Source organism: Aphis gossypii, chromosome X, assembly GCF_020184175.1.
Source record: "Aphis gossypii isolate Hap1 chromosome X, ASM2018417v2, whole genome shotgun sequence".
NCBI lineage: Eukaryota > Metazoa > Arthropoda > Insecta > Hemiptera > Aphididae > Aphis > Aphis gossypii.
The window spans coordinates 58,639,808-58,665,843 of record NC_065533.1 but is presented as its reverse complement, the minus strand read 5'-3'; the positions used below and the strand labels follow the sequence as shown (position 1 = coordinate 58,665,843).

The 26,036-nt window shown below is 26.3% G+C and overlaps 2 protein-coding genes and 2 long non-coding RNA genes across 4 annotated transcripts; 1 reads left to right on the top strand and 3 right to left on the bottom strand.

The window, feature by feature from the left end:
• The first annotated feature begins 1,061 nt into the window (after nt 1–1,061).
• On the top strand, nt 1,062–24,639 carry LOC126552137 (uncharacterized). Its single transcript, XM_050206728.1, has 4 exons — nt 1,062–1,251; nt 10,758–11,056; nt 23,293–23,486; nt 23,999–24,639. Exons 2-4 carry the CDS (start codon nt 10,878–10,880, stop codon nt 24,142–24,144), a joined length of 519 nt encoding a protein of 172 aa, XP_050062685.1. The 5' UTR covers nt 1,062–1,251; nt 10,758–10,877; the 3' UTR covers nt 24,145–24,639.
• On the bottom strand, nt 5,639–10,866 carry LOC126552136 (E3 ubiquitin-protein ligase Topors-like). Its single transcript, XM_050206727.1, has 8 exons — nt 10,729–10,866; nt 9,113–9,352; nt 8,514–8,632; nt 8,256–8,437; nt 7,206–7,311; nt 6,594–6,924; nt 6,174–6,517; nt 5,639–6,089 (listed from the first exon to the last, which is right to left on the bottom strand). The coding sequence occupies exons 2-8, from the start codon at nt 9,329–9,331 to the stop codon at nt 6,020–6,022; spliced, it is 1,371 nt and encodes a 456-aa protein (XP_050062684.1). The 5' UTR covers nt 9,332–9,352; nt 10,729–10,866; the 3' UTR covers nt 5,639–6,019.
• LOC126552139 (uncharacterized) lies at nt 11,948–13,520 on the bottom strand. Its single transcript, XR_007605980.1, has 3 exons — nt 12,396–13,520; nt 12,106–12,340; nt 11,948–12,023 (listed from the first exon to the last, which is right to left on the bottom strand). It is a non-coding gene; the product is annotated as an uncharacterized LOC126552139 (long non-coding RNA).
• On the bottom strand, nt 18,423–21,021 carry LOC114128797 (uncharacterized). Its single transcript, XR_007605977.1, has 6 exons — nt 20,558–21,021; nt 20,348–20,464; nt 19,733–19,761; nt 19,562–19,669; nt 18,704–18,828; nt 18,423–18,627 (listed from the first exon to the last, which is right to left on the bottom strand). It is a non-coding gene; the product is annotated as an uncharacterized LOC114128797 (long non-coding RNA).
• Nucleotides 24,640–26,036: the final 1,397 nt, after the last annotated feature.

Here is a 26,036-nt window from a genome sequence, read left to right as displayed (position 1 = left end):
CACGTATGGGTACTATTATATGTAATTAAATTGTCAGTTATACAGTATAACAAAGTATAGTATTTACCAAACCCTTGTTACTGTTTTTTCACAGTTTTAAGCACACACATCACACATTGATACATTACACTGACAAAAATAACAAAGTTATATTATTTAAATATACAAATATTTTTATTTTTATGACAAAATAACACAAGGGAGGCGCGGCTTACAGTTTGGGAACCGTTGCAATAGAAAGTAGAAATCATAAGTACCTACCTACTATACGTTTTATACTTATAAATTATAATAATACTGTACAGTGTACAGTTCAGTGAAAAACATTTTTTTTTCAAATATATATAGTACATTTTATGTTGAGAACATTTTACTTAGGTAGTTAGGTATATTATTAATTATAATATACATTATAATTTATATTATACACCTATACAGCGGTGGTCGATCTTTCTAGGAATATAGATCGATCGCGAATAAAAATTTATTTAACCATTATCGGTCGATCGCATAGTACTTATCAGATAATGCGAATCGCTAAATTCTATTTTAGGTATTTAGTATTTATCATTATCGAACAATTGCGATAGTGGGAATAGTTAATTAATTTATTTTTGATCACACTACGCGTGCTAAATACGAATAGCTAAATATTTTATTTTTAAATTTACGAGATGACATTATATTTATATTATATTATAATTTATAATATACAATATACGTTATACATTTATTTAATGCATTACACATTAGTACATTAAACATTATATTTCATAGCATAGGTATAGTTTTAAAGTGCTATAACAATACACCTGAGTATCTGATGTGATCAACTATTGTCGATTGTAATTTTATTTAAGTATTAACGTACTAATACAAAATATCCTATATTATTTAATCGTGAGATAAAATAGTTTGAAATATGCCGTACGAAACGGGAAAATATATTATATAAAATAAAAATAATCGCCGATATGAAATGCACTTATCTTAATCTACCGAGTAGGTACAAATAGATATCAGATATGGAATTATTTCACGCCACGATCACCAACACAATACTTGTAGTTCAGTGTTCAGTCGTTCGATGTCTCAGTTGTAGTCAGTGACCAGACTATATTATGCAGACAGTGCACTTGTGTTAGTCAAAAAAGTTTAACCTGACATAATATTATCATGTATATTGTTTTGGTTTTATTTTGTTAAATTGTAATGGAAGATTTAGAACAAAAGAAGTCAACACTACCTCAGGTAAAATTAATTATTATAATATTTACTAATTTACTTAAACATTTATAAATATTCATATTGGTCGATTATCGAAGATCGCATCACCGAATAAAAAATCTGCGGGTTTTCACACTTAGGTGCCGCTATAACGATTAGCGAATGTATTATTATGATTTATGAGTTATAACATTTCAAAGGAATATAATAATATTGATTTTATAAAATAAAATATTTACTAGCATAAGTAAAATTCTATTAGTAAATATTAAATATTTATAAATATCTACCAAAATTATATGGTTGTACAACTCCTCAAATTTTTTATTTTAAAAAAAAAAGTATTATTTATAAATGTGTTGTCGGTGTGTGTACAATAGATACCCACCATATTATATTTGTTTTTTACTCATGATCATCATCAATGATAATAAATATTTTCTCGGATTTTCGAAGTTTTTTTCTAAAAAATTTAATTTAAATCGAGTAGATAATTAAAGGTATAAATAGGTTAGAGGTAGCTAAAATAAGTAGTTATTTAAAAATGTTAGTGTAATGAACATAATAATATTATCTACACATATTTTATATTCATTTATATATTTAATAATATATTATATTATTCATATATTTTTATTTATTTCTTTGGGGACATTTGTTTTATATTATTAGATTAGCAGGTAACAACACCACCATCTTTTTAGCCTTTCTGGAATTTCTTATCTTATTATTTTTATATGAATTCTGTTATTTTATATTTTACACTTAATGTAGTTTGCGGCTTCCCCCATTAAAAGTATATGATATTTGCTATACAAAGATAATTTGTGCGGTTTAGTCAATCGACTTTTTTGGTGTCAAATTGTCGAAATCTTAAGAGTGCGGTTTGTGGATGCAACCACAGATACTACATACGCAAACACACATACATACACATTACATACTTATGAAATTGCTTTTATAATATGAGCTATATTGAACTCCTTTTAAAAAAAAAGGGTGAATATCGAATCACTTTAAATACAATAATTTGCTTTCAACAACAGAGCATGAGTAGCAGACTGGTTATGTAATACATATTTTACACTAATAATTAATAAAATATGTAATTGATAAGTATATAATAAGTTATAATTCAAGCTTCAGGATTACGAAAAAAATAATAATAATAACAAAATTGCATAGGTGGGTACCGCTCTACTGTAGGTATACTTGGTGTGGAGTGGGTCACTGTAATGAATGTGTTATTTATAATTCAACGATCAAAATTATTGTAAACGAAAAACGTAGTGGAAACCGTCTGTTAGTGTATTTCACGATATATTTTTTGTCTTTTTGGTATAGCTATTAAACTACTAAAGCCATTTATTTTACTATTAAACTATAATATTACGGTAGGTCACTGAGATAGATAAAAATATACTACTAGTATATTCTTATCTATCTCAGTGGTTAAATACAATATATACCTATCACTGAACTAAATACATATACGTATGTACATAGTATATACCATGGCTATTTATATATAAATAATAATAATAATAAATATATAAATACATTTAGCCATGGTATTTACATAATATACATATACATATTTAGTTCAGTGATACCTATCTAAATATTATAATAATATGTCCATGATTTAAATACACTGCTAGGCATAGAAAAGTAAATAGATAGAAAGGGCACTAGTATGAAAAAATTTGTTAGGTACGATACCCGACATAGGATAATAATATATTATATTATTCCAATATTCCATTAATGGATAAAATTCACAATTCAAGTTCGTTAAATAAAATTTCGTACTTAATGATGTATTAATATGTTTAGTATTTTGACAATATTATAAGTTGAATAATGTATAAAATAGAAATTATGATAAATTTATATAGGTACAGTGTACCTAACTAGTCAAACTGCCAAACATTTGAATGCCTTGCCTCTACTGTCACAATATAATATCATTATCGATAAAATTATCTAAGCTTAAATGTAAAATATCTGCCATTTGCCGATTCCAATATAATACTCTAAGATTTCGTTTGCCGTTTACCTATACTTAAATAACCATTAGATATAAAGTCGATTAGGTATAAATTTATATTATCTACATTTTACTCGTACGCATTGTACTATTCTCTGAAAAACGTGATTATAAATTAAACTATTGTGATTTTATAATTATCGATAGATCAATTGTATATACTTTTATTATAACTTAACTGTGACAATAGAACATTAACTCCAATACAATTTACATTTATTAACTTTTTTAGGAGATACAATTTTTGATCATTTTTATACAGGATATTTTGTTTTATCACCAACCGTTATTCTAATAAATGTAAATAACCTTATAAAAATAAATATTTTAAATAAATTAAAAATTTTGTATTTTATCATTTTTCTAGGAAAACAATAAATTTATAAGAAATTGTATAAATACGTTTATTATTAAAAAAAATATAAATATCTATAATTTAAGTTATATATATTTTATCGATAAGTGCAATATTTATCTGATAAAACTCAAAAAACGACAAAAAACCCCTATTTTGCATTTTTTAGCCCCCTTGGGGCACGCAAAGGGGGTGAACAATCATGATCAAATTTAACAAAAACTACTTTTTTTATAGTAATGAACAAAATGAGGGGGTGAGAAATCAAAAATTCGAGAGTTCAAAAATAAGGGCCACCTGGTACACATTATGTCACATATAATATATAATGATATAAGATATAACACCTTTATTTTTCCAGCTAATGTAAGTTCTCACACGAGATATAGAATATAGCAGGTAAAAATTACTCTTAGGTATGCATACTTAAGTTCCTACCAGAAAAAAGTGCATCCACAATAAATAATACATCCGAGTACCTAGGTACATAATATATTTCTGTTAATATTATCTTCCCTGTCGCCGCTACTGTTTTTACTGTATTTTTCTTTAATCTATATTCTATAGCACGATTTAAGAAAGTATGGCTTTTTGTCCATCCTAAAATACAAGATAAGTAATACTTTTAAATTTACTTATGAATTCGTGTTATGTTTAATTGTGGATATACTACCAAAAAGTCCGAGTAAAAAAGACCGTAGGTAGTTAAAAAGTCCTAGGTATAAAAAGTCAATGGTTAAAAATTCTGATACCTGCATATAATTAAGTAAAATAAAAATAGGATTTGATACGTCTAGCTATAGAAAATACTCGAAGCATCATTATAGGAAAAATTTTAAATGCGTTTGAATTTTAAATTTTCACGAATAGCCTCAAACGATTTTAAATATTTGTTATTGTTCAAAAAATATAAGTCGTAGATACTTGAAAATTTCACCAGTTATTAAGATTGGCATTTCCTTTACATGATTTAATTTTCAAAATATTTCGCTTATTAATGTTATTATTAGGCATTTGAAATCTTCTTTTTTTTTTTTTTTTTATTATAAATATTGATAAAATTTTTTTGGTCGAGTCAAAATACTTATTTAATAAAAAGTTCCTCATAAGTTAGTTATTCTTATAGTGATAAAAAAAATATAAGAATACATAGACACTGTTATAACTTAAACTTTTTTTTGAACTTTTCTAATTAAAAAAAAAACCCCACATGGCACATGTATAGAAATATTAGAAACACTCTATAACATGGTTTAATGGTTGTTACAAATGATTAGTTTCTAGATTGAAATATTTTAAACTTTATTTTTATTTTGAACTGTTGACCTATACATTTATTCATTTTTAAGAAATTTAATACGAATTAATATAATTGTGATTTATTTAAATGTTGACTATTTGTTATTGGGTATATTGCATGAATATTGATTAGGTATGTATTTGAAATTTTATAATATTGTCATTTAAACATCAAACTGTTCATTTAAAATTAATGTATTTAGATTATCAAAGTATGCCGGGAACCAAGCGTCCTATGGCTTATAACTCTTCGGGACAAAAGTCCTATCTTAAAAATTGCCGGGGACAAAACATCCGAGGACGAAACGTCCGCGATTCATACCTACTGTACAGCAGAGCGTTACATACTTTTTTTATTATTATTATTGCAGCGTAAAAAACACAGTTAAGAATAAAACATATTTAAATATCTAATAAATATAAAAATGCCATTTTTTAAAAAATAAAATAGGTTTATAATTTAAAAAAAAATCATGATTAAATCATTTTTATACATAACATATTAATCATAAGAATATGATTCATTTGTATTATTTTTAAGGGTCAATCACACAAATTGTTTAATTAAATAAAATCAAAAATTGTCTATTATTGTTTACATAGACTGACAATTAAAACTTCTATTGTGATTACACAATACATACATTTTAAATTATAATAAATAGTAAAACATAACATTTTAGTTAAGTTATTTATAACATATAAATAATAACTTATTTATTATTTTTCGCTCATAACTCTTTAGTATTATAGCTTTATTTAATTAAACTAGTAACTGATTTTTGTGGTGACTATAAAAAAGCTTCATAGTATTAATATTTTTAAGGTCCACGGTCAGATAATTACAAAAATTCTTCCTTTTAACAAATGAATATTAGTTTATAGTACAATATCAGTATGAATAAAATTGTTATTTGGTCTTATATTTGTATCACCGAAGATGAATGATTTCTGTTGATGCTGCGAATTCAGACCTCGAATCATTATTTAATTTTCTATTTTTTTTTTTTTTTTTGGTATCTTTTATTATTGTTATTAATATCTCAAGATTTCATACGATCAGTTTCAGAACTTCGAGTAGCATTAATTCAGTCTTCATCAGATGATGAAGAATCTGCATCGAACCTTTCATTAAGTCTCCGTCTCTTTAAATTGCGCCTATTCATTTGTAAAAATAATACAATCATACATATTTAAATATACAGTATTACAAATAATAATATAACACAATAATTTACTTACCTAACCATATAGCTTGGTTGATCTAATGGATCTCGAATTCCAGTAGATGTAGATGGTTGATCTAATAAATCTCGAATTCCAGTAGATGTAGATGGTTGGTTTACTAAAGCAGAATTCAGTGATCCACTAGGATGGAAGGATAGAATTTCAAAATCGGAATTATCGGAATCACTACTAGAAGTATCCATTAAGTTTATTAACATATCATCATCAGAATCATCACTAATTATGATAACTTCTTGCAATTGACTTTCTTCATCATCCGAATCCAATACAATTGTAACAGGACTTTCCAGTGGAATTGCTGGTGGTGGTGATGCAAACGCTGATAAATCACTAGATACCTAAAAATATACATACATTTATTTTAAAGTAATACTATTATTTAACTCCTAACTTTCAATATTTTATTTATTTTACATTTTCTCTAAGTGGAGGTGCAGTCTCAAATTCAAAAGTAAATCGAACATTGCGGTCATAGTCATCCATGTCATATGGACTACTAGCAAAATTATAAAATTCATGACAAAAATGATATGTACGCTCATGCAGAAGAGGTATTAAGCTGTTAACAATAAACCCCTCTCTTATGTCAAAGGATGTTACTGTTTGTAATATCATATTTGCCACAGCAATAACATTAATCCTAGATATATTTGTGCGGTCACCGGCTAGTATTGCAGCTTTCTTTATGGCGATAAGATCTCTAGCGATGAATGGTTGTAATCTATAGACTTGAGCTGGATTATTTCTGAAAGAATACATTTTTTTTGTTAAACATAAATTATAAAATGTGAAGCAAAAAAAAAAAATAATAAAATAAAATACTATAAAATCAGACAGAGGTAAAAACCTTCCACCAAAAGACCCAACTATAATAACTCAAATCAAGTCTTTGTGAATTATTTTTTAGATGCATATTTTACCAATAATATCTGAAGTATGCATATGAAAAAATAATATTTAAGATTATTTATTATTTAAGAGTAAAATTTTAAATAAAAAAACAAAATTAAGTATAATATGATTTACCGAAAGTAAGCTGCATCACATTCTCTAAAATGGCCAAATGGATCAGGTAATGGTAGAGCCCACGCATTTTCAGAATACACTTGTACTCTCAATACTTGACCTATCGCTAAAAAGAATGTTGAATTGTATAAACAAATAAAATTTATAATTTTAAGAGGATGCAACCCATGTGTGTTGTCTCAGTCTTACAAATGTTAAAACATGGTTAATTTTACATACACAATAATCCATTTTAGTCTGTAATTTAAAAAATTAAAATAAATTGACTTCTTTAGAAATTTAAAGATAAGATTATTATTCAGGGATACTAATAGGGTTTTATTTATATCTTAAATTACAAAGCAAATAATGAACTTTTTAAAACCGTAAATTGATAGTACATTTTAAAATGATAAAACTTGCTTCAAAATTAAAATATTTATAAAACCCTTCAAGTTACACTACATTTTTAAATTTTATAATAGGTTTAGAGGATGTCGGCGCACTGTTTGTTTTTTCTCGCTAACTCATACGCAACAGATGAAACGCATTTACAAAGAATCATTTTTTTTTTTTTATATTTTTGAGTTATCTTAAAGTAAAATTACCCATTAAAAAAATGATAGAGAATAATATTATTGAAGGTATGACATATCAATTTCTCTAAATATTGTCTCAAAACAATTTAAACATCATTTAAATTTACAAAACTTTTTAATTTTATTTTGAAAGTCAAATACAAAATCAAATAACAATAAAATATAATACTGATATGTCATACTTCAAAAATATTATCTTCTATAGTTTTTCTAATAGGTGTTTTTACTCTAAGATTACTCAGAAAAAAAATTTTTAGGTGAAAGTTTTATCTATGTTGCCCATGGGTCTGAGAGAGAAAACAAATATTACGTTGACACATCCTCTTAACTCACTCTAATTTTAAAAATAACGAAGTAAAATGGATTATTGTAAACGTATGTTCACATTATGCTCTTTTGTACCTTTGTGAGATGAGGATGACACTAGTGGGAGTGCTGTTCTCTCAAGAAAATTATAATAAATATTACATACTTATGTGTGGGGTTGGTAATTGACGTATAAAATTCCCAATCACATTATATTGATCATTGCCATTATTTGAGCCAGATGAACTAGAGTCATACGACGACCCACGTATCACATGCATACGTAGAAGATCCATCGTTGCATTCAATGCTATATCAGCCCCTGACGGTGTCTCTCTTGCTCTTGTTCTAGAAAACAAACATTATAATACAAAAATAAAAATAAACAAAATAAGTAAAATTTATAAAATTATGTGTTTCTTACAAAATAAATTCTGTGAGGTATCTTGAAGGAACATTATATATTTGATGGTCACCCTGGTCATCAAATGAATGAAAAATTGTGTTGAATCTTTGCTTGCATAATGGACAAGATGGTTCGGACTAAATCATAAATATATAAAACTATGACTATTGTAATTAAGATATAGAGCATAAAACTTTTAATTAAATTCCTAATTAATCAAAAAGTATTTTCACATTATCTGTATTGAGTAAATAAACTAAAAAACTATATATTTCTTTTGATTGTATCTAATCAAGACTTCAGGCAATAAACATTTTTTTCTAAAGTTTTATTTAAATTTATTCTTTTTATTTTTTAAACTTAATTATTAAACCTTTTAAACTATTTTTAATTACATATAAAACATTTGATGTTATTAAAATAGATTGTAGTAATAATTAAAGGAAAATTCCTAGCAAAAAAATTTACTAACTTTCATTTTTAAATTGATACAAAAAACAGTATTTTTTCCAACTTAAACTGTATAATATAGTCAGTATTTATTTAAAAAATTAAAATATTAAAGACAATAATATTATGATAAAAATTAATCATTATTAAGGATTTACTAAACTTACAAATGACCATTGTTTTAAACATTCAAAGCAGAATAAATGCAAACATGAATCTGTATAACATTTATTGGTTAAACCATCAAGACAAATTGAACAATTTGTAACTGGTGACGAAGAGCGGTCTCTGGGATTAGGAAGTCTATTTGTCTGGGGTGTTATCGATTCTTCATCTGATGACAACTCCACAACATCAGAGTCTTCAGAGTCTCCGGTGAATGGCATGTTGAATCATAAATTTCAATTCTAAAATTAAAAAAATTAATGTTAAGTCTTATAAGTCAGTATTAAATGATACATTAGGTAAATAAAATTAATATTAAGTACACAATAATTATTTATATTACATTAACTTCATTAGCAAAGTATTCAGATTGGTATATCGAAGTTATTGTGACACTCAAAACTTAGATTTTATGTGTTAAAACTAACTTAGAAGTTTTACGTTATACATAAATTTTATCAGGATTTGAACTGACTATCATAACACTAATTACAATACAGTTTCTTAAGTTATAAACACTCGAAGTAGTACTTATCTTTACCATGACCAGGTAAACTACATTTTCCAGATCCCCCTTACATTATTAGTTAGCCCTGATTTTCAATTAAAAACATTAACAAGGCCAGCATAAATTAAAATACAAAAGTATACAAAATACTAATCCTTTGAATACTCAATATGATATTATTGTATTAGGATTTAATGAATTTTAATAATTAAGCAATAATAAAAAATAGAATTTAAATAGGTTAAGATAACAATTATGAAATATAGTGTTGTTAAACTTTTATATTTTAGTTAGCATAGTAATCAAAACATAGTAGTAAGAAATGTAAATAAAATTAGTTATTAATTAGGTTAAAATAATAATTACGTAAGTTAAGGTATAAATTAGTATAATACAATCGATAATTACTCAATTGTAAATTTAGTATATAAGAGATATGGTTAAGGCAGAAAAGGGGTCATTGGTGGTGATCGTACGACTCGATTACCACTGGACGTCGCGTTAAATAAAGTATTTCACATCATTTTTGGTTTTACTTTATTTTGGTATACGTCCGAGTAATCGGAGTATACGACAATATTATATACCTATATTTATGTAATAAGACACTAATCTGAAATATAACAGATTTCTCCCTTTATTCCGTAAGCATATTATACTGAATTGAATAGTAAGAATAACCAGTAAGTAACCTAGAACTTATGAATTTTCAGGAAGATATAGTAATACTTAAACTAATATATGATTTTGCTCACCATAATATAATTAGGTAAGTAGTTAATATTTCACAAATATAATCTGTAAATGATAAATAAATAATGTGTCTATTGTATTTTTGTTTGTTCTACATTATTGAAATCTGCTAAGGAACGTATATTTAGACAAACCAAATAAACAATTAACACTAAGCAACCATTGTGGTGTTTAGTTGTAAAACGTAAGTGACTGCGGGCCCGTTAAGATATAATACAATTGCCAAAAGCGCGTGCACGAAATACATTCGGTACGCAGATCATATGGCAAACACTGCGACCACAGTTGAAATCATAGAAAGATTTAACATAACGATAGGCATAAAGTAAAAAATAAAACAAAATCATTCATATTTACCTGTGGCTAAAAGATTTGATTGGTTTCAGGTTGCGAATCTCGACTAAAATAAGTAAAATACGATCACACCAGTCCACTGCTCACCGTCTCAAACGACAAATGTAAATCGTTAAGAATTCTACCTAACCTCACCTGCCCACGAGCGATGAATGTACCGCAAACAATTAAGCATGAGAAATGTCACAGACTGCACTACATTAGCCTGTAAAAAAGAAAAAAAAAAAAGAAAAAAAAAACTCAAAGAGCGTCTACACTACACGCAGGTACGCCGGACCACGCGTCCCGGAGGCGACAAACAATCACTATCAACTAGTGTCCGGACTGTCAGGTAAACACACTAACACGTGCGAACGCGCGACGCGCGGTGTCGCACGGACTAACAGAAACACCCCCTCCTCCCCCGCCCGTAGTCGTATTATAATATACATGACGATAAAAAAGCGGTTGGGCCGGACTGTTATCGCTCGGCGAGGCAGTGCAGGCGACAGTATCGCCAAAATATCGTTAATAACATCATGGCTAAATAATTTACTTAGCCATGGTCAGTGTAATAAATATATTAACCATCGACATACATAAACTATACAGTACTATGACTGTATAGTAACAATATATAGTTTATTAGTTTATATATCTCGATGAATATAACACATGTTTTGCGTCTGGACGTAACTACTCTAATCTATAGTGATAATACCGGATAAATATTATTATTTTAAATAAATACCGACATTAAATATATACCGAATAAAAAACTGCGATTATTTACAGAGATTCCTGTCAATGAAAGTAATCGTATCGTTATCGTTATCGTTTATTTGATTAAAATTATATAAAATTTTTATTTATTACTCATACCGTCGATTATAGAATATAATAGTTTATTCTATGATCATAACCTACCTATATCTACTTGATGATGAATGAATTTACAAAATATTTTTGACCCAGAGCCAAATGAAAATGATTCTATGAGGTGTTAATTATGTATTAGGTAATTGTTTGAACAAATTTGTAAATACTTGATTTTAAATCTGAATACTTGTAGCCATTGCATTGCTGACTAAATGGAGCAGAGTTATCTCCATCAGAATTTACAACAAACTCTTCATCACTACCGTTATCTAACATTCAAAATGTTTTAAAAATAAGTAACTTATAACCTTATTTATTATTTACAATTAATTCTATCACATTTTTCTGTTATTTAATATTACCTTTGCCTGTGTTAAGTTCATTAGTGACTTGTGACTTGTTCCTGACCATAATTTTTAGATTTTTTTCGTTATTAATACCTTCAAAAATGATAAAAAAAAATACTATTAGAAATATCTATATTAAAGTAAGTGTTTATACCTACTCAGAACTATTTATTACCTGTAGCTTTAGGAATCTGTTTAGGCGGACTACTCAGAACTGATGGAATTCTATTAACATTTACCTTCATCATTTTTTTTTTTTTATGAACAGTATACATTTGGAATAATTTTTAACAGATCTTGACGATTTAGAATATTCTTCGCTAATGTCATTTTCAAATGTGGATATCTCAGAAGTATCCTCAACTTTTTTAAATTTTTTGTACGCTTTGGTTAGATTACTTAATATAAAACTAATAAAATTTTTTATATTAATATAATATAAATTATAAATTTTTTATTACTTACATTAGTAGATAATAATCTTGCTGCCAAAAAATTCAAAAGTTTGGGACACATACAACAGTATTTTCTTCAATAAAACAAACAATTGACCACATGTTTGTTTGATCTACAGAAGAAAAAGAATTATAATAAATTATTATTAAAGTTATGTTTAACAATGATTTGTATGTATAATACATACGTATAGGTAGCTATTTTTTTTGTCCAATGTATCTACTAGCATAATTTTTTTTTGAAGTTCTTCAAAATGATTAATTCATATAGGTATGTTCTGATAATTTGTCTACTTCATATATTATATTAAAAATTTCTAAATTGATTGGTTGTTCGTAATATGGTTTTTTTGATGAACATTTGTTGCCGATAATACACATTGTATATAAATATGCAATATTTATTACTTTAACAACATCATTGCTAATAATTAAGACATAACAGTCAGCAGCTTTTGTTGTTTTTATAAAAATATTTTTTAAATGCACTATACTATATTGAGGTCCAATCAAATTTGTTAAAATTAGCCCATTTTAATGCTCTTTTTTAAAATAAGATTACTTTGAAGAAATAATTTTTTGACCTATTTTATACTCTTCAGCCTGATTAAATTCTTCATTGAATCATTTTATAACCTGTTGAAGGGGTAGTTTTCTCAACTTTTTTTTTATATTTTTCATGAAATTCTCAAATGAAAATGCGATTATATTGTCCAAAGGAGCAAATTTTTCATAATCATCAGCAATATGAAGTAGATTGTGTACATTGTGGGATATTAAATGTTTGCCATAAATTATTTCAAAGTTTTTAACAAAATTATGTAAGACATTTCTGGCATAACTGATGTATATTCATTCATATTTGTTCTTAATAAAATAGCCATAGCAATATTTAGAGTCATAAAATGATTTAAACAATCTTCATAAATGGGCGAATGTAAGTTCCTACACTAGACCTGGCAGGTAAACAAGATACACATGTTAGTTCCTACACGATAAAATTAGGTACATATGTAAGTTCCTACACAGTAAAAATCAGGTACACGTGTAAGTTCCTACACTAAGTATATTATAAGTTATCAATCTAATATCAGTTATATCATATTATAATACTGTCATACATTTTAACCCTTTATTCTATATAATAAATAATAGTTCTTTATAATATTTAATAATTTTAAAAATAATAATTGTAATATAATAATAATTTATCATTTATTGTAAAAAAAATAAAGCAGTGCATTCTATACAATTTTAATAATTAACCTAATAAATATTATCAATTTAATAATTTTAATATAATAAAACAATAAAAAAAATATATATTTTATTTTATGAGATTTATTTCTGAAGCTTATAGCTTTAACGTAGTCATATTGATTAATTTGTTTAGTTAAATATTCTTTTATTTTTTGATTTATACAATTTTATTTTCGGCATGTTTTTGACTTATTTTAATTACTAAATTACTCTCAGTTGTTCTTATTTTTATGTATGTATTAACTTGAAATAATTTGAGAATTTCGATAATTTTAAAAATATGCTGATGTTGATGATAAAAATTTGAATTAAAATCCGAATGAAAACTTTCGCATGCGTTATTTTATAGACGTGGATTGATAACTTATAATATACTTAGTGTAGGAACTTAAACGTGTACCTTTTTTTTACTCTGTAGGAACTTACACATGTACCTGTCTTCCATCGTGTAGGAACTAACATAGTAACATACGTACCTTTTTTTTTCGTGTAGGAACTTACACATCACATATGTAGGAATTAACGTATGTAATTGTCTACCTGTTACTCTCGTGCACTGAGATAGATAAAAATATACGTATAATATATATAAAATATAAGTATATTCTTATCTATCTCAGTGCGGTAGGTTGATTAATTTTTATCCGAAAGTATTACATTTATGATATTATAACTTATAACTTATAAGTATTAAACCAATATAATAAACTAGCTGAACTACCCGGCTTCGCCCGTGTGTATATTTGTGTTTTTCATAATTAGGAGTATTGATGTACGCGCAATGCATGCAATTATTTTTATCGATTAAATTTTCGAAACAATTCTTATCTACACGACGGACAAAAAGGATATGATAATGGTAGCTGTAAACCCGCCGGCCGCCGTGCGCCCGTGCCGTGCAGCACAATACGTATTGGCGGTGAATAATTAAAATTGTTTATTATTCCGCTAAAACGCAACATTTTTGAAAATTCTTAGAAATTATGAGAAAAACTTCTATTTCAAATTTCAAGTTCGTACGTTGCGACTGTTGCGTAGTTTTTGAGTTACGACTACAGCAATCAGTGACTAAGTGTTATTTGGATTTTATATCTATAGATAATAATATATTTATAAATAAGTATTTAGATAGGTTAAATAATAAATGGGTATTTTTGTTATTAACTTTTGGCCATACTATAAAATAGTTCGGGTTCATAGAATAAATGGATAATATCTTAATATGAATTCATTTTTAATTTTTCATGAACGTAGTATCTATGTTTTAATGTTTGTTACTGAAGTAAAAAACGGTCTTTAATTAATCTCAACTAATATTAATATTAATTTAGGTACTAATATTCCACAATTACTTTCAGTTACGTTTAATCTTTATGACAAGTTAATGATAATATTTATATGATTATGTATAAAATATATACTTAATAATTTAATAATTAGATACAATAGTATCAACTTTTTTGACACTAGATTGAATTATAAACGATGATTATGTTGTTGAACTCTTCCACTATACACTCAGACTCAGTATTAGTTGTATGTAGTGTTTGAAAATTTAAAATTGTAAAATTTGTCATGATATATTTCATAAAATATTTCAATATTACAATAATTCTTTTTTTTTTTTAAATAAGTTCTATTTTTATGTATAATTGTTATAATTTAACTTCACAATTTTATAATATTAGGGAAAACAATCACTAACTTCTCATGAGTGATGGTATCCTTTAATATACATTTAAAATGTTATTCAACATATTTTTTTTCCAATTTTATACATTTATACTGAATTCTCACATTAGTTTACTGTAGTACTGTATATTAATTAGTATAATATACTTATAAATTTATCATTTATTTATTTAAATATATAAATATAAATGTGGTATGCCATGAAGCAAAATTTTTATAGGAATATAGTCTATCATTTTTTGTGTAATACACAAATGGCACCTATCTAAAGGAATTGATAAATTATGTATAAATAATAATAATTATATAATATTTTAATTATTTAATACATCTTATATAAAATGTATAATTTTATAGATAATAAACTGAATAAACATAATAAACTAATAAACTACACAATAAACTTTTATGAATTAATCATATTCATAAGTTCATCTATTTCAGTACTTTTTATATCTGTGTCTGAATTATATTCTTTCATTTTTTCCTCACTTTTAAAGTTTTGCTATAATGCTATAAATAGTCGATAACAAGACCCAATATAGTAGTAATATGTCAACCATTGCACTCATTCCATTAATACCAATAATTATATTTAGAACTTTTAGATTATATAATTAATAATTGATAAATAACCATCATTAATATTTGTATTGAAAAATTTCAATGTTTTACGTTTTTGTGTAATATTTCATGATATAGTGAAATATTTCAAATTTAAATATTGCAAATGAAATATTTAGAACTTCGAGGTTCTGGTTTTCTTTCGGGTTTTGGTTTGAATTTCAGGTATAGGAAATATATTCCTATTGTTGACGATGTAGCACAGGAAATCTATATAATAAAATAATAAAGTTTTAAGTTTGTAGTTTGGTCATGGTCAATAATTTATAGTACTTATTAAAAAGTTATGTGAAATATAGTTATGTAATTTGGACTACAAAAGCATATTTTAACATATAAATATGAAAAATTTAGTGATTTCCTTTGGGACTCATACTTTTTAAGCCACATAGTTTGATTTAGTATAGTTAGTAAAAAGAAAATCTAATAAAACTATTATTTTCTTTAAAATGTAAAAGCAGTATTTAAATAAAAATATCTCAGTACTTGACAAGATAATTTGAAAAATTAAAAATCTGAAATATTAATGTAAAAACAAAATCTATTTGTTTTATTGTTTTAAGTTAAAAACAAATATATTGACAATTTCAAAAATTTTCACAATAATATAATATATTATACATATTTTCTATAAATTATAAAATTTTAAAAATTAACTATTTATATCTGAGTTAATTATGGACATTTGATATTCAACTTATTACATGATAAATTATTTTTTTATATGAATAAAGCTTTTATTTAGTACACTATTACTAATTAGTTTTATTACAGGAAAACATTTTCGAAGCCGGTATATACTCACAACATAACTTTTATTTTACTTTAGTTAACTTAAACTTATTTAATACTTAATGGATTAGATTATATAATAATTTAATAATTGGGTACAATAGTATCAAATTTTTTGACACTAGTTTGAATTATGAACAATGATTATGTTGTTGAACCCTTCCACTATATACTCAGTTTTAGTTATATGTTAATCGATTTACCCAGTACATAATGAATGATTGAATTTTCAGTATTCATTTTAGATTCTGAACGAAGTGAAGGATGTATTGATATTACAATGATGTGTATTGTTTTTTTGTTTTTTTTGGTCTGTGTAAAAATAACTCGTCGAAATAATGTTTCAATTTTAAATTTCGGTATACTTAGTGGTTTCCAATGGCTAAGTGAATATTCTTAGTGCATTATAGAGGTCAAAAGTAAGAATTTACCAACAATTTTCAAAAATTATAAGCGTTCAAAGTTCAAATGTTTACGAAATATGTCAAAATCGCTAGAATTTTCAAGTAATTTTGTAATTGAAAATTCATAAAACTTTTTGTATTTCTATTTAAAGTTAGGTAAAGTCACACTTAATTGATAAAACAGTATTTTATATTTTTTAGCCAATGATTATAATATACATTTTATTGAAAATATACAAAATTACATTTTATTCTAATAGATTTTAATATAGGTACATTTTTCGGCGTATGTAAGACACACTGCCCCAGCCTTTGTTACCATAATATTCAAAATTTTTCCAGTTTTTAAGCATTTAATTTTGAATAATTATTTACTTCACTTAAATATCTGATATTATGTTCTCGCGTTGTCTAACATAAACAATAAATTAATTTTTAAATTTAATTTGGACTTATACATTTTCATTTGATAATATAATAATTATTACTGTCTTATTTTAAATATACCATGTTATCAGTGGCGCGGAAGTTTTTAAAATGTGGTTGGGCAATTTTAAAACTTCACTGCCCCAATATTTATTGGAGTAAAAAAATGTTAAAATTGTAGGGAGGGGTGTGAAATATACATTTACTCATAATAAAAGTTATATGATGTTAATATGAAGTGGCTTACAGGCCACATTTTTCAAAATAGAGGTCGGACCATAATAATGATCGTAATCGAGTAGGAACTTATCTTTAACACTTTAATGTTGTACAAGCCACAAGGTAGTCTTAACATTTACAAAAAAAGGATTTATTACTTAACAGAATTTGAATAACTTAATATACGGTGTACATAATACATTTGAAAATTGAAAATTGAGCTAATTATGTTAGCAGCACACCCTATAACTATATTGACATATTTTAATGTAGTAATTAAATTATAATAATAAGAATTATAATTATAATAATTAAATAATTTTAATAAAATATAATAAGTAGTACCGAAAAAAAATCATTTTAAACTCTTGCCCTTTTCACACTCATATCTTAACATTAAACCATGTAATTTATAATTGTAAACCAATTTGGACATTTGATTTTAAAATGATTGTTTTGATTTGGCACACAATTTATCATTATACCAACTAAAATGTTTGAAATAAAATTCTTGACACAAATCATATTATACATTTGACAGTTATAAGCAAAATCATTAGGTTGCATATAGTATCATCATGGTATATATATTAGGTATAGAATATATGTATTGTGTCGAAAATGTTGATAGTTAATTATTTTAGTTAATCACAAATCAATAATCACAATGACTATATTTTTCTACTTGGGTACATACATATAGATATATATACAATAAGAAACTGCTTACATACGATTAACTACTTCTGAAGAAAATGGTTTATAAAAATATTAACTTTACCTGATAGGTAAGGATAGCATATAACAGCCATAAACCAATGATTACTAAAAATAATAATTAATTTGATAATAATTTTAAGTTTTATTTAAAACAGATGATTAAAGTTATATTAATTCTTACTTTTGATTTATTGGAAAGAAAACAAAATCTTTTTCAAATGTGTCTACTATTTTAGTCCATCTTTTCACTTGGTCATGTCTTAACTGTATTGGTGTAGATATAGATTTACATGGTACTCATTTTACCTTGAACAGTAGGCACACATATTAACAGAAAAAAAACATAAGAATGTAAAACCAGTATAATGCATTCCACTCTTAACTTAAATCTAAAAAATGTTATCTAAAATAAACATATATTTTGTATTACGTAGAAAACATTTAAATTTTATATTCTAAGGACTAACGACCGAATAACGATCACAAATTCATGAATAATGATTAAAAAAATTATTATTAATTGCTCATAATATTCATATCGATGTATCGATGTAAACTGTACCCAGAGGCGGACTGGGACCCAATAGGGCTACTATTCCGAAAAAAAAATCGGCCCCTAACGTACAAAAACATTTCACCCCTTCATATTTTTTAGTTTTCAAATTTATTTATTAATCAATTAAATAAAATATGTTTATACTTTTGGATACTGTGATTTAAGCTTTTTTTTTACTGATGTTCTCAAAAATAGTTTAATAAAAGAGGTTGAAAAATCATTATCATTATTTAATAATATGAATTGAAACAATGAAACATTGTTTGTATAAATAAAAAAAAATACTTGTAAACGAACTAACAAATTTTATTTAACTTTACAGTTCATTCACTAAATTTATTAAATTTACTAAATACATATGTACGATTTCTATTTTCCTCACTAAGTTTTAGAGTATACCTACCAATAACTATAGTACAAATAATATTTTTCATAATATAATTCATAACTTTTATTAATAAAATTTGAATTGAAATCACTTACTTCAAATAAAATTCTATTAACTTATCATTGACATATTTGCCTGAATTAAGCATTTTATAATCGGATATATTTAATGTAATCTTGTTTTGTAAATCCTGTTTGAGTATTCTATAAAACAATATAATAAATTAAAAAATAAAATTTTACAAGTCAAACATATTACAAACTTACATTTTGTCCTCTTCTTTAACTATTTTAATCTGAAAATTGAATTTTAAATGTTTTTAATAAGTAGGTATATTATCAATTATTAAAAATATATAAATTAATTAAATACTATTTTCAAATAATATAAAAAATAAATAAACATAATTATATTTAAATATGCCCAATAAAACAAGTAAAAGTTGTGTAATCACTGAGTGACACTCACCCATCTGTCTTATAAGTACAATATAGCAAATTTACATTTAGCATAACCATTATTTAAGATATAATAGAATAGAAACATGCCAAAGTACGAGTATATAATGCCAGATTCAAAAAAATACTGTTTTTGTAGTACCAAATATTATAATATTGTTTGAAATGTAGTTTCATAAATTAATATAATTAAACATTATATTAATTTAGGCCATATTATTATTATAATTCAAAGGCTGAATAAATTATATTATGATTTGTTTGAAATAAAATACTCTATGAAAATTGTTGAAAATGTTGTTTTTTAAATTTAAATTAGTTTTGAGTTCCAAAAGCTCAAAATACTTAAGAAAATAATAAGGATAATATAAATAACAAAATATTATAATCATTGTAATAAAATAAACTCAATAATATACTTACAGTGAGGGTTGCAGTATTTGATGGTTCATCAGAACTTGAACTTGATATAATAGCTGCAGGTATAAACTCAGGGTCTTTATCACTGTCATACGTTATACTTTCATCTTCTTAATTATACTGAAATAAATTTATAATCAGAAATATTTTAAGTACCATGACACTGATACAGGTGAGTTATTGCTTGGTTACAATTTAAGAATATTTACTTACTTCATAGCTACTTATAGTCCCATATTCATATGTATCCAGTATACTTTCAGTTTCACCACCCGATGACAAATATTGTTCAAAAAAATTAACAATAATTTATTGAAATAAAATCATAATAAATAAATAAACTACAATAGCTGCAATAAATTACTTAAAATTACCATACAATTAAAATCTAATAACATATTTTTATTGTCACAGTATTTTCACTTATATTGTAATGTGAAAAAGTAAAATATCAAATAATATTAGTCATTAGATTTTAGGTACAATAGTTTTAAGAATAAGAAACTTGCCATTTCATCTTCATTGATAAATAATGGTGTAATGTTATCCATATTAATTATTGAGTACAAAAACTACCAATAACACATGTATGATGTAATTCAAACCAAAAAATATAATATAATAACATTAATAATTAGTTTGTACTTAATAAAATAAGTAATGCTGTAACAAACTAACAACACTGCTAATTGCTATATACCGATGATTTGAATAATAACAATTTATTGTGGTTAGTAATATCCACTGACTAAGATAGAATGGACTGATATCGAATGTCTTATCAGTGTGACACAAATGTTTCTCTAGACAAGGTACCAGAGTACACTACATTTAGCGCCATCTATGGAGAAATATTATAGTATAACCTAACCACTATTTACTTTTCTATCGTATATTATTATCACTAGATAGCGTTGAACATAGTGTACTTGTGATAGATGTGCAGTGTAGCGGGGCAGAAACATTTGGGGATCAGACCCCACCACCTCGCCGTCCCTACCGTTACCAGTCCATTCTATCTTAGTCCGTGATTGTAATTGAGTTACTTTTTAAACTCAAAAAAATGTACCTAACTTGATCAATTAAAAAAAAAGTAATTTCCCCATCCATGGATGTATGCCTAATAAGTACCTACCTAATAATATTAAAGAAAACTGTAATAGGTACTTTTATATATTATTGTACTCAAGTATAATATATTTGTAATTCGTAACTGATTATGCTTGGCTCAGTGTATCGCGTGATATATACATAAATTATACGTGTAAGAATATATTAACTATGTGATATTATTTCTTTAATACCATGTGGTATTTTATTATTGTGTCTATGCTATTTTTCTGCAGAATTCTATAGGACAAAAACTGAGGGTATAAGGGTATATTATAATAATAGACAATAAGAAATCTATACTATCGGCAATAACAGTCGTTAAATTCTAACAAAGAATGAGAACATTTGCTAGTATTATGTCGATGTACAAAATTAACTACCAACATACGGTGTAACTCGAAGAAAGAAAAGAAACTACATAAGTAGGTATTACTATTGTGTTAAGGTCTAAACAGCGATTTCGCTTTAGAATCTTCTACAGAATATTTTGTTCACAGTATGACCACACCCATGTATTTCAGCATATTGTCTCTGTCTATTGTGCTCGCAGTTGCAATATTCTACCGTCATCGTCACCGATAAATGACGTTTACCGATAGTGCATTCCAAATTTAAAATACTCGAATACGTCTTGCCTAAATATATTCATAGTGTATGCATTTATTGTTTCACTAAATTGGTAACCTTTATCATTTATTTTTCCGAAAAAATGTGGATTGTTAAATATTCGACAATTTTTGAAACCTATAGTGGTTAAACATAATTCCATGTTCACAATATTATTATAGTATCATTATCTATAAAAATTCATCTTCTATAATAATTGTATGTTTATAACTGTTAATTAATTATTTTAGTAGGTAGTTAGTTATTAACTTCACCGGTTGTCTAGACACTGTAGATTGTTGGTTAGTTTACTATGGTATATGTTTAGTTTAATAATTTATCAATATATACTATGCATAATTAATATAATATTAGTATGATCAAAGAATTTTTCAAAATTGTACCTATAAAAATACATTTTATTAGATACATACTTATTATAAAATCATCTTCACTATTCCATTACTGTTTTAGTAGGTACTTAATAAAAGTTCGTATATGAAAAGTAGCCAAGTCAAACTTTAGGCTTCAATATATTATCCTAAGTTATAAGAAAAAATTATATTTTAAGTTATTATAAAACATTTATAATTTTACATATATGTTTTTGATGGGATAATCAATATACTAATCTTATTCTCGTATAGCATTGCGTTAAAGTCTTTGTGAACTATATACAACGGCATGTTGCAAGGTATATCTTCCTGTATCAAATTTTGCGATTTAGGTCATCCTCATAATTAATCATACCGCCTATATAGGTATATCTGCTGCAACATAATCTGCAGGCTACTTTCCATTTGTAAACGATACAAACCGTCACTTGTTTTATTGATCTCTCGGTTATAGGTAGTAACTAAACTTACGTATTTATATATTATATTAACTGTATACTATGTAGTGATAGAAATCAGTAAACATGTACAGTCAATTTATAAGGATATGTGCGGGAAAACTAAATTAATCTTACGGTCTTAATTGTTTATTATTTTGTTTCTTTTAGTAATAGAACATTTGAATTATTTTTTCAAATATATAATTTAATACTTAAATTGAATTATTAAAATCCTTTGGATCGACAGAAACCTCTTAAATATCTCCTTAAGTAGGTATAGTTTTGGTTAAAAGTAGGATACATCCTGTGATCAGCTTGACAATGGTCGGTGGGTTAGGGGGTCAGATCCTTATATTATACTAATATATCATTAACATTTTATTGTTTTTCACAGCTGTAAAATGTTTCCATTGGCAAAATTAGCTTACTACGCTTGCAGCGATGATGAAAAATTTATTTATGACGAGTTGGAAACTTTGAAAATTGACATTCAACCCTGTTGTATCGACATTATAAGATACCAGCAAAAAAAGTCAACATTAAATATTGGGGAATATGATATCGCTGTTCAATTTATGGATGATGAAGGTAAGCAATAATATAGTCTGGACGAATATAAAGAGTATAATAAACTCGAATATTGTTACTGTATTTAATTTTATTCATAAAACCCAACCATTGTTACTTATTTTTCGTTTAACCATTTTAAATACTACTCTAATGGCTAGTTGATCACCTTTATTTTTTAATTCAAGCCTGCACATTCGATATCGATCAATAGTTGTGTAATTATTAATAATGCTCCTGAACGGGAAGAGCATTTTCAGCTTCACAAGTATTTTATTCAAAAATTAGTCCAGGACATCGGAAGACTTTTCATAAATATTTTATTTGATATATTTGGTATTATACCTCAATATTCTTCACGAACTCGTTCTAATTTATTAATTAAATCCCGCTGAAATAATTATGGACATAATAATTACCTTAAGAGGATTCCAATACTGCAAGAAATGAGTCAACACTTGACTTTTTTAATTTTGAAATATGCATTTTATATTATGAGTAATCCGGTTATATAATAGTATGTTACATTTTAGATTACACGATGAGCGAAAAAGCCGCTGCCAGTGGTCACATAATGTGCTTAGAGTTCGCTGAAGGCTGCGGGTTCCCGTGGACAAGAAGAGTACGTGCAAGGGCCGCCAAAAATGCAATTAATTGCCGTAATAACACTCGTTTTTGATCATTTGATAACGTTATATGCAAAGAAGCTGCATGTAATGGCCAACTGGAATGTCTAATGTACCTCTACAACAATGGCTGTTTATGGGACGAAGACACGTGTAGGGCGGCCGCGGAAGGTGGGCACATGGACATGCTGCGGTATGCCCATGAAAACGTCTGCCGTTGGGACGAAGACACGTGTAGGGCAGCCGCGTATGAAGGGCACATTTACCTGCTGCGGTATGCCCATGAAAACGGCTGCCCTTGGGACGTAAGTACGTGTAGAGCGGCCGCGGAAGGTGGGCATATGGACATGCTGCGTTATGCCCATGAAAATGGCTGCCCGTGGAACGAGGAGACGTGTTCTCTGGCTGCAAAATTTGGGTATATTGATTTGCTGCGTTATGCCTATGAAGGGGCTGCCCGTTACAATATTAAGAAGAAAATAATAATGGTTATATTTAATAAAATGAATAAATCTTTAGATAATGAAATTTTTAAACATCAGCCAAAATTTCAATATTTGTATTGGACTCGTTAAGCGTTGTACTTGAGACAACTTCTAAAAAGTAATTATCAATTTTTAAATCGTCAAATAAACAAAGCTTGTTGCATATTGGGCATAGCCAAGTTTCCTTTTTCTCATTCATTAAAATGAATGTTCTCGCATTAAAACATAATGATTACAATGTATAGATTTTATGGGTATCTTTATTCTAGCTAGACCCAATGGACACACCAAAGTAATACGCTGAGAAATTGTAGCCAAATCTTGATCAACATTTGAATACGAGTTAATAATATAATTTTTAGTGTGTTCTGAACTTATTCTATCTCTGTCTTGGAGTTTCTTTATTAATGTATCGACAGTTAATTTTTTTACAAAAAACATTGTAAAAACATATTTTTTTGTATCTGGAGTCCAATATATTGCGATGTTGTTATTGGCATCGATTGAAGAAAGTTCGACATTTTCAGTGCAATTGATAGGTGTTGCAAATGAAAAACTGTAAATTGATTTTTACCAATAAAAAGATAATTTCCGTCAAATCTAATTTGTAGTATAGATTATCAAAAAAAAAAGTAATAATTTGCAAGAACACTTTAAAAATATCAACTAAAAAATTATAGAAAAAAAATTGTAGAACAGAACATTTTTTCCGAGGTGACGATTTTAAAAGTATAAAATATTATAATACACTAAAAAAAAATATTGTGGCTTCCATGTGGCTATCGTGTGAATTTATATATATGATTTGCGTGTTGCCACTTTGTCTGTTCTATGGTGACACGTAAAGTGGTGTTAGTGTGAAACGGGCCAAAGATGATTTATTACGTTTGTGTTTGTGTAGCCGATTTAATCTACATTATTTCATTTACTTGTATATAATAAATGCATAAAGGTAATAGGTACTGTATTAAGTAATGTATATTTTAATAGGAAATAATATAAAATTTAATTAGTAATTTTAAAGATACCGTTTAGATTCATTTACTATTATAAGAACGCCGGTTATTAAATCGAAATGTATATTTTCAATAAATATTAAATATTGTTTTTGAACATATGTAATTTTGTTAAAAATTGTATATTATTGTTCTATGCTTTGCGATTAATTTCGATTATTGCTGTGAGCTGTTCTTGTTACTTACATTTCCTATTATAATTATAATTTATAATATATTATATAGTTGCTTTATAATACATTCCCTGTGTTTGGTTTGCATATCGTATGCATTTATTGTTTTTTGAAAAAACATGTTTTTTATTGAAACATTATAGAAATTAACGCACAGACACGTTAATCAGCGAAGTCTAAAAAAAGACTGTCATATTATGAGGTACGTCAAGCCATGATTACTCAAATCGAACTCTGAAAAAAAGAAGTTGGGGAGAAAAGGGGAAGAGCT

What these genes read in the sequence shown, in the direction of transcription:
- LOC126552136 (XM_050206727.1), bottom strand. Translation starts at nt 9,331, where the DNA reads ATGCCATTCACCGGAGACTCTGAAGACTCTGATGTTGTGGAGTTGTCA. An exon ending in TACCTCACAGAATTTATTTT is followed by an intron (nt 8,438 to 8,513) that starts GTAAGAAACACA and finishes TTTGTTTTCTAG; the next exon opens with AACAAGAGCAAGAGAGACAC. An exon ending in CAACCAAGCTATATGGTTAG is followed by an intron (nt 6,090 to 6,173) that starts GTAAGTAAATTA and finishes ACAAATGAATAG; the next exon opens with GCGCAATTTAAAGAGACGGA.
- LOC126552137 (XM_050206728.1), top strand. Translation starts at nt 10,878, where the DNA reads ATGTACCGCAAACAATTAAGCATGAGAAATGTCACAGACTGCACTACA. An exon ending in ACTAGTGTCCGGACTGTCAG is followed by an intron (nt 11,057 to 23,292) that starts GTAAACACACTA and finishes TGTTTTTCACAG; the next exon opens with CTGTAAAATGTTTCCATTGG. An exon ending in TCAATTTATGGATGATGAAG is followed by an intron (nt 23,487 to 23,998) that starts GTAAGCAATAAT and finishes GTTACATTTTAG; the next exon opens with ATTACACGATGAGCGAAAAA.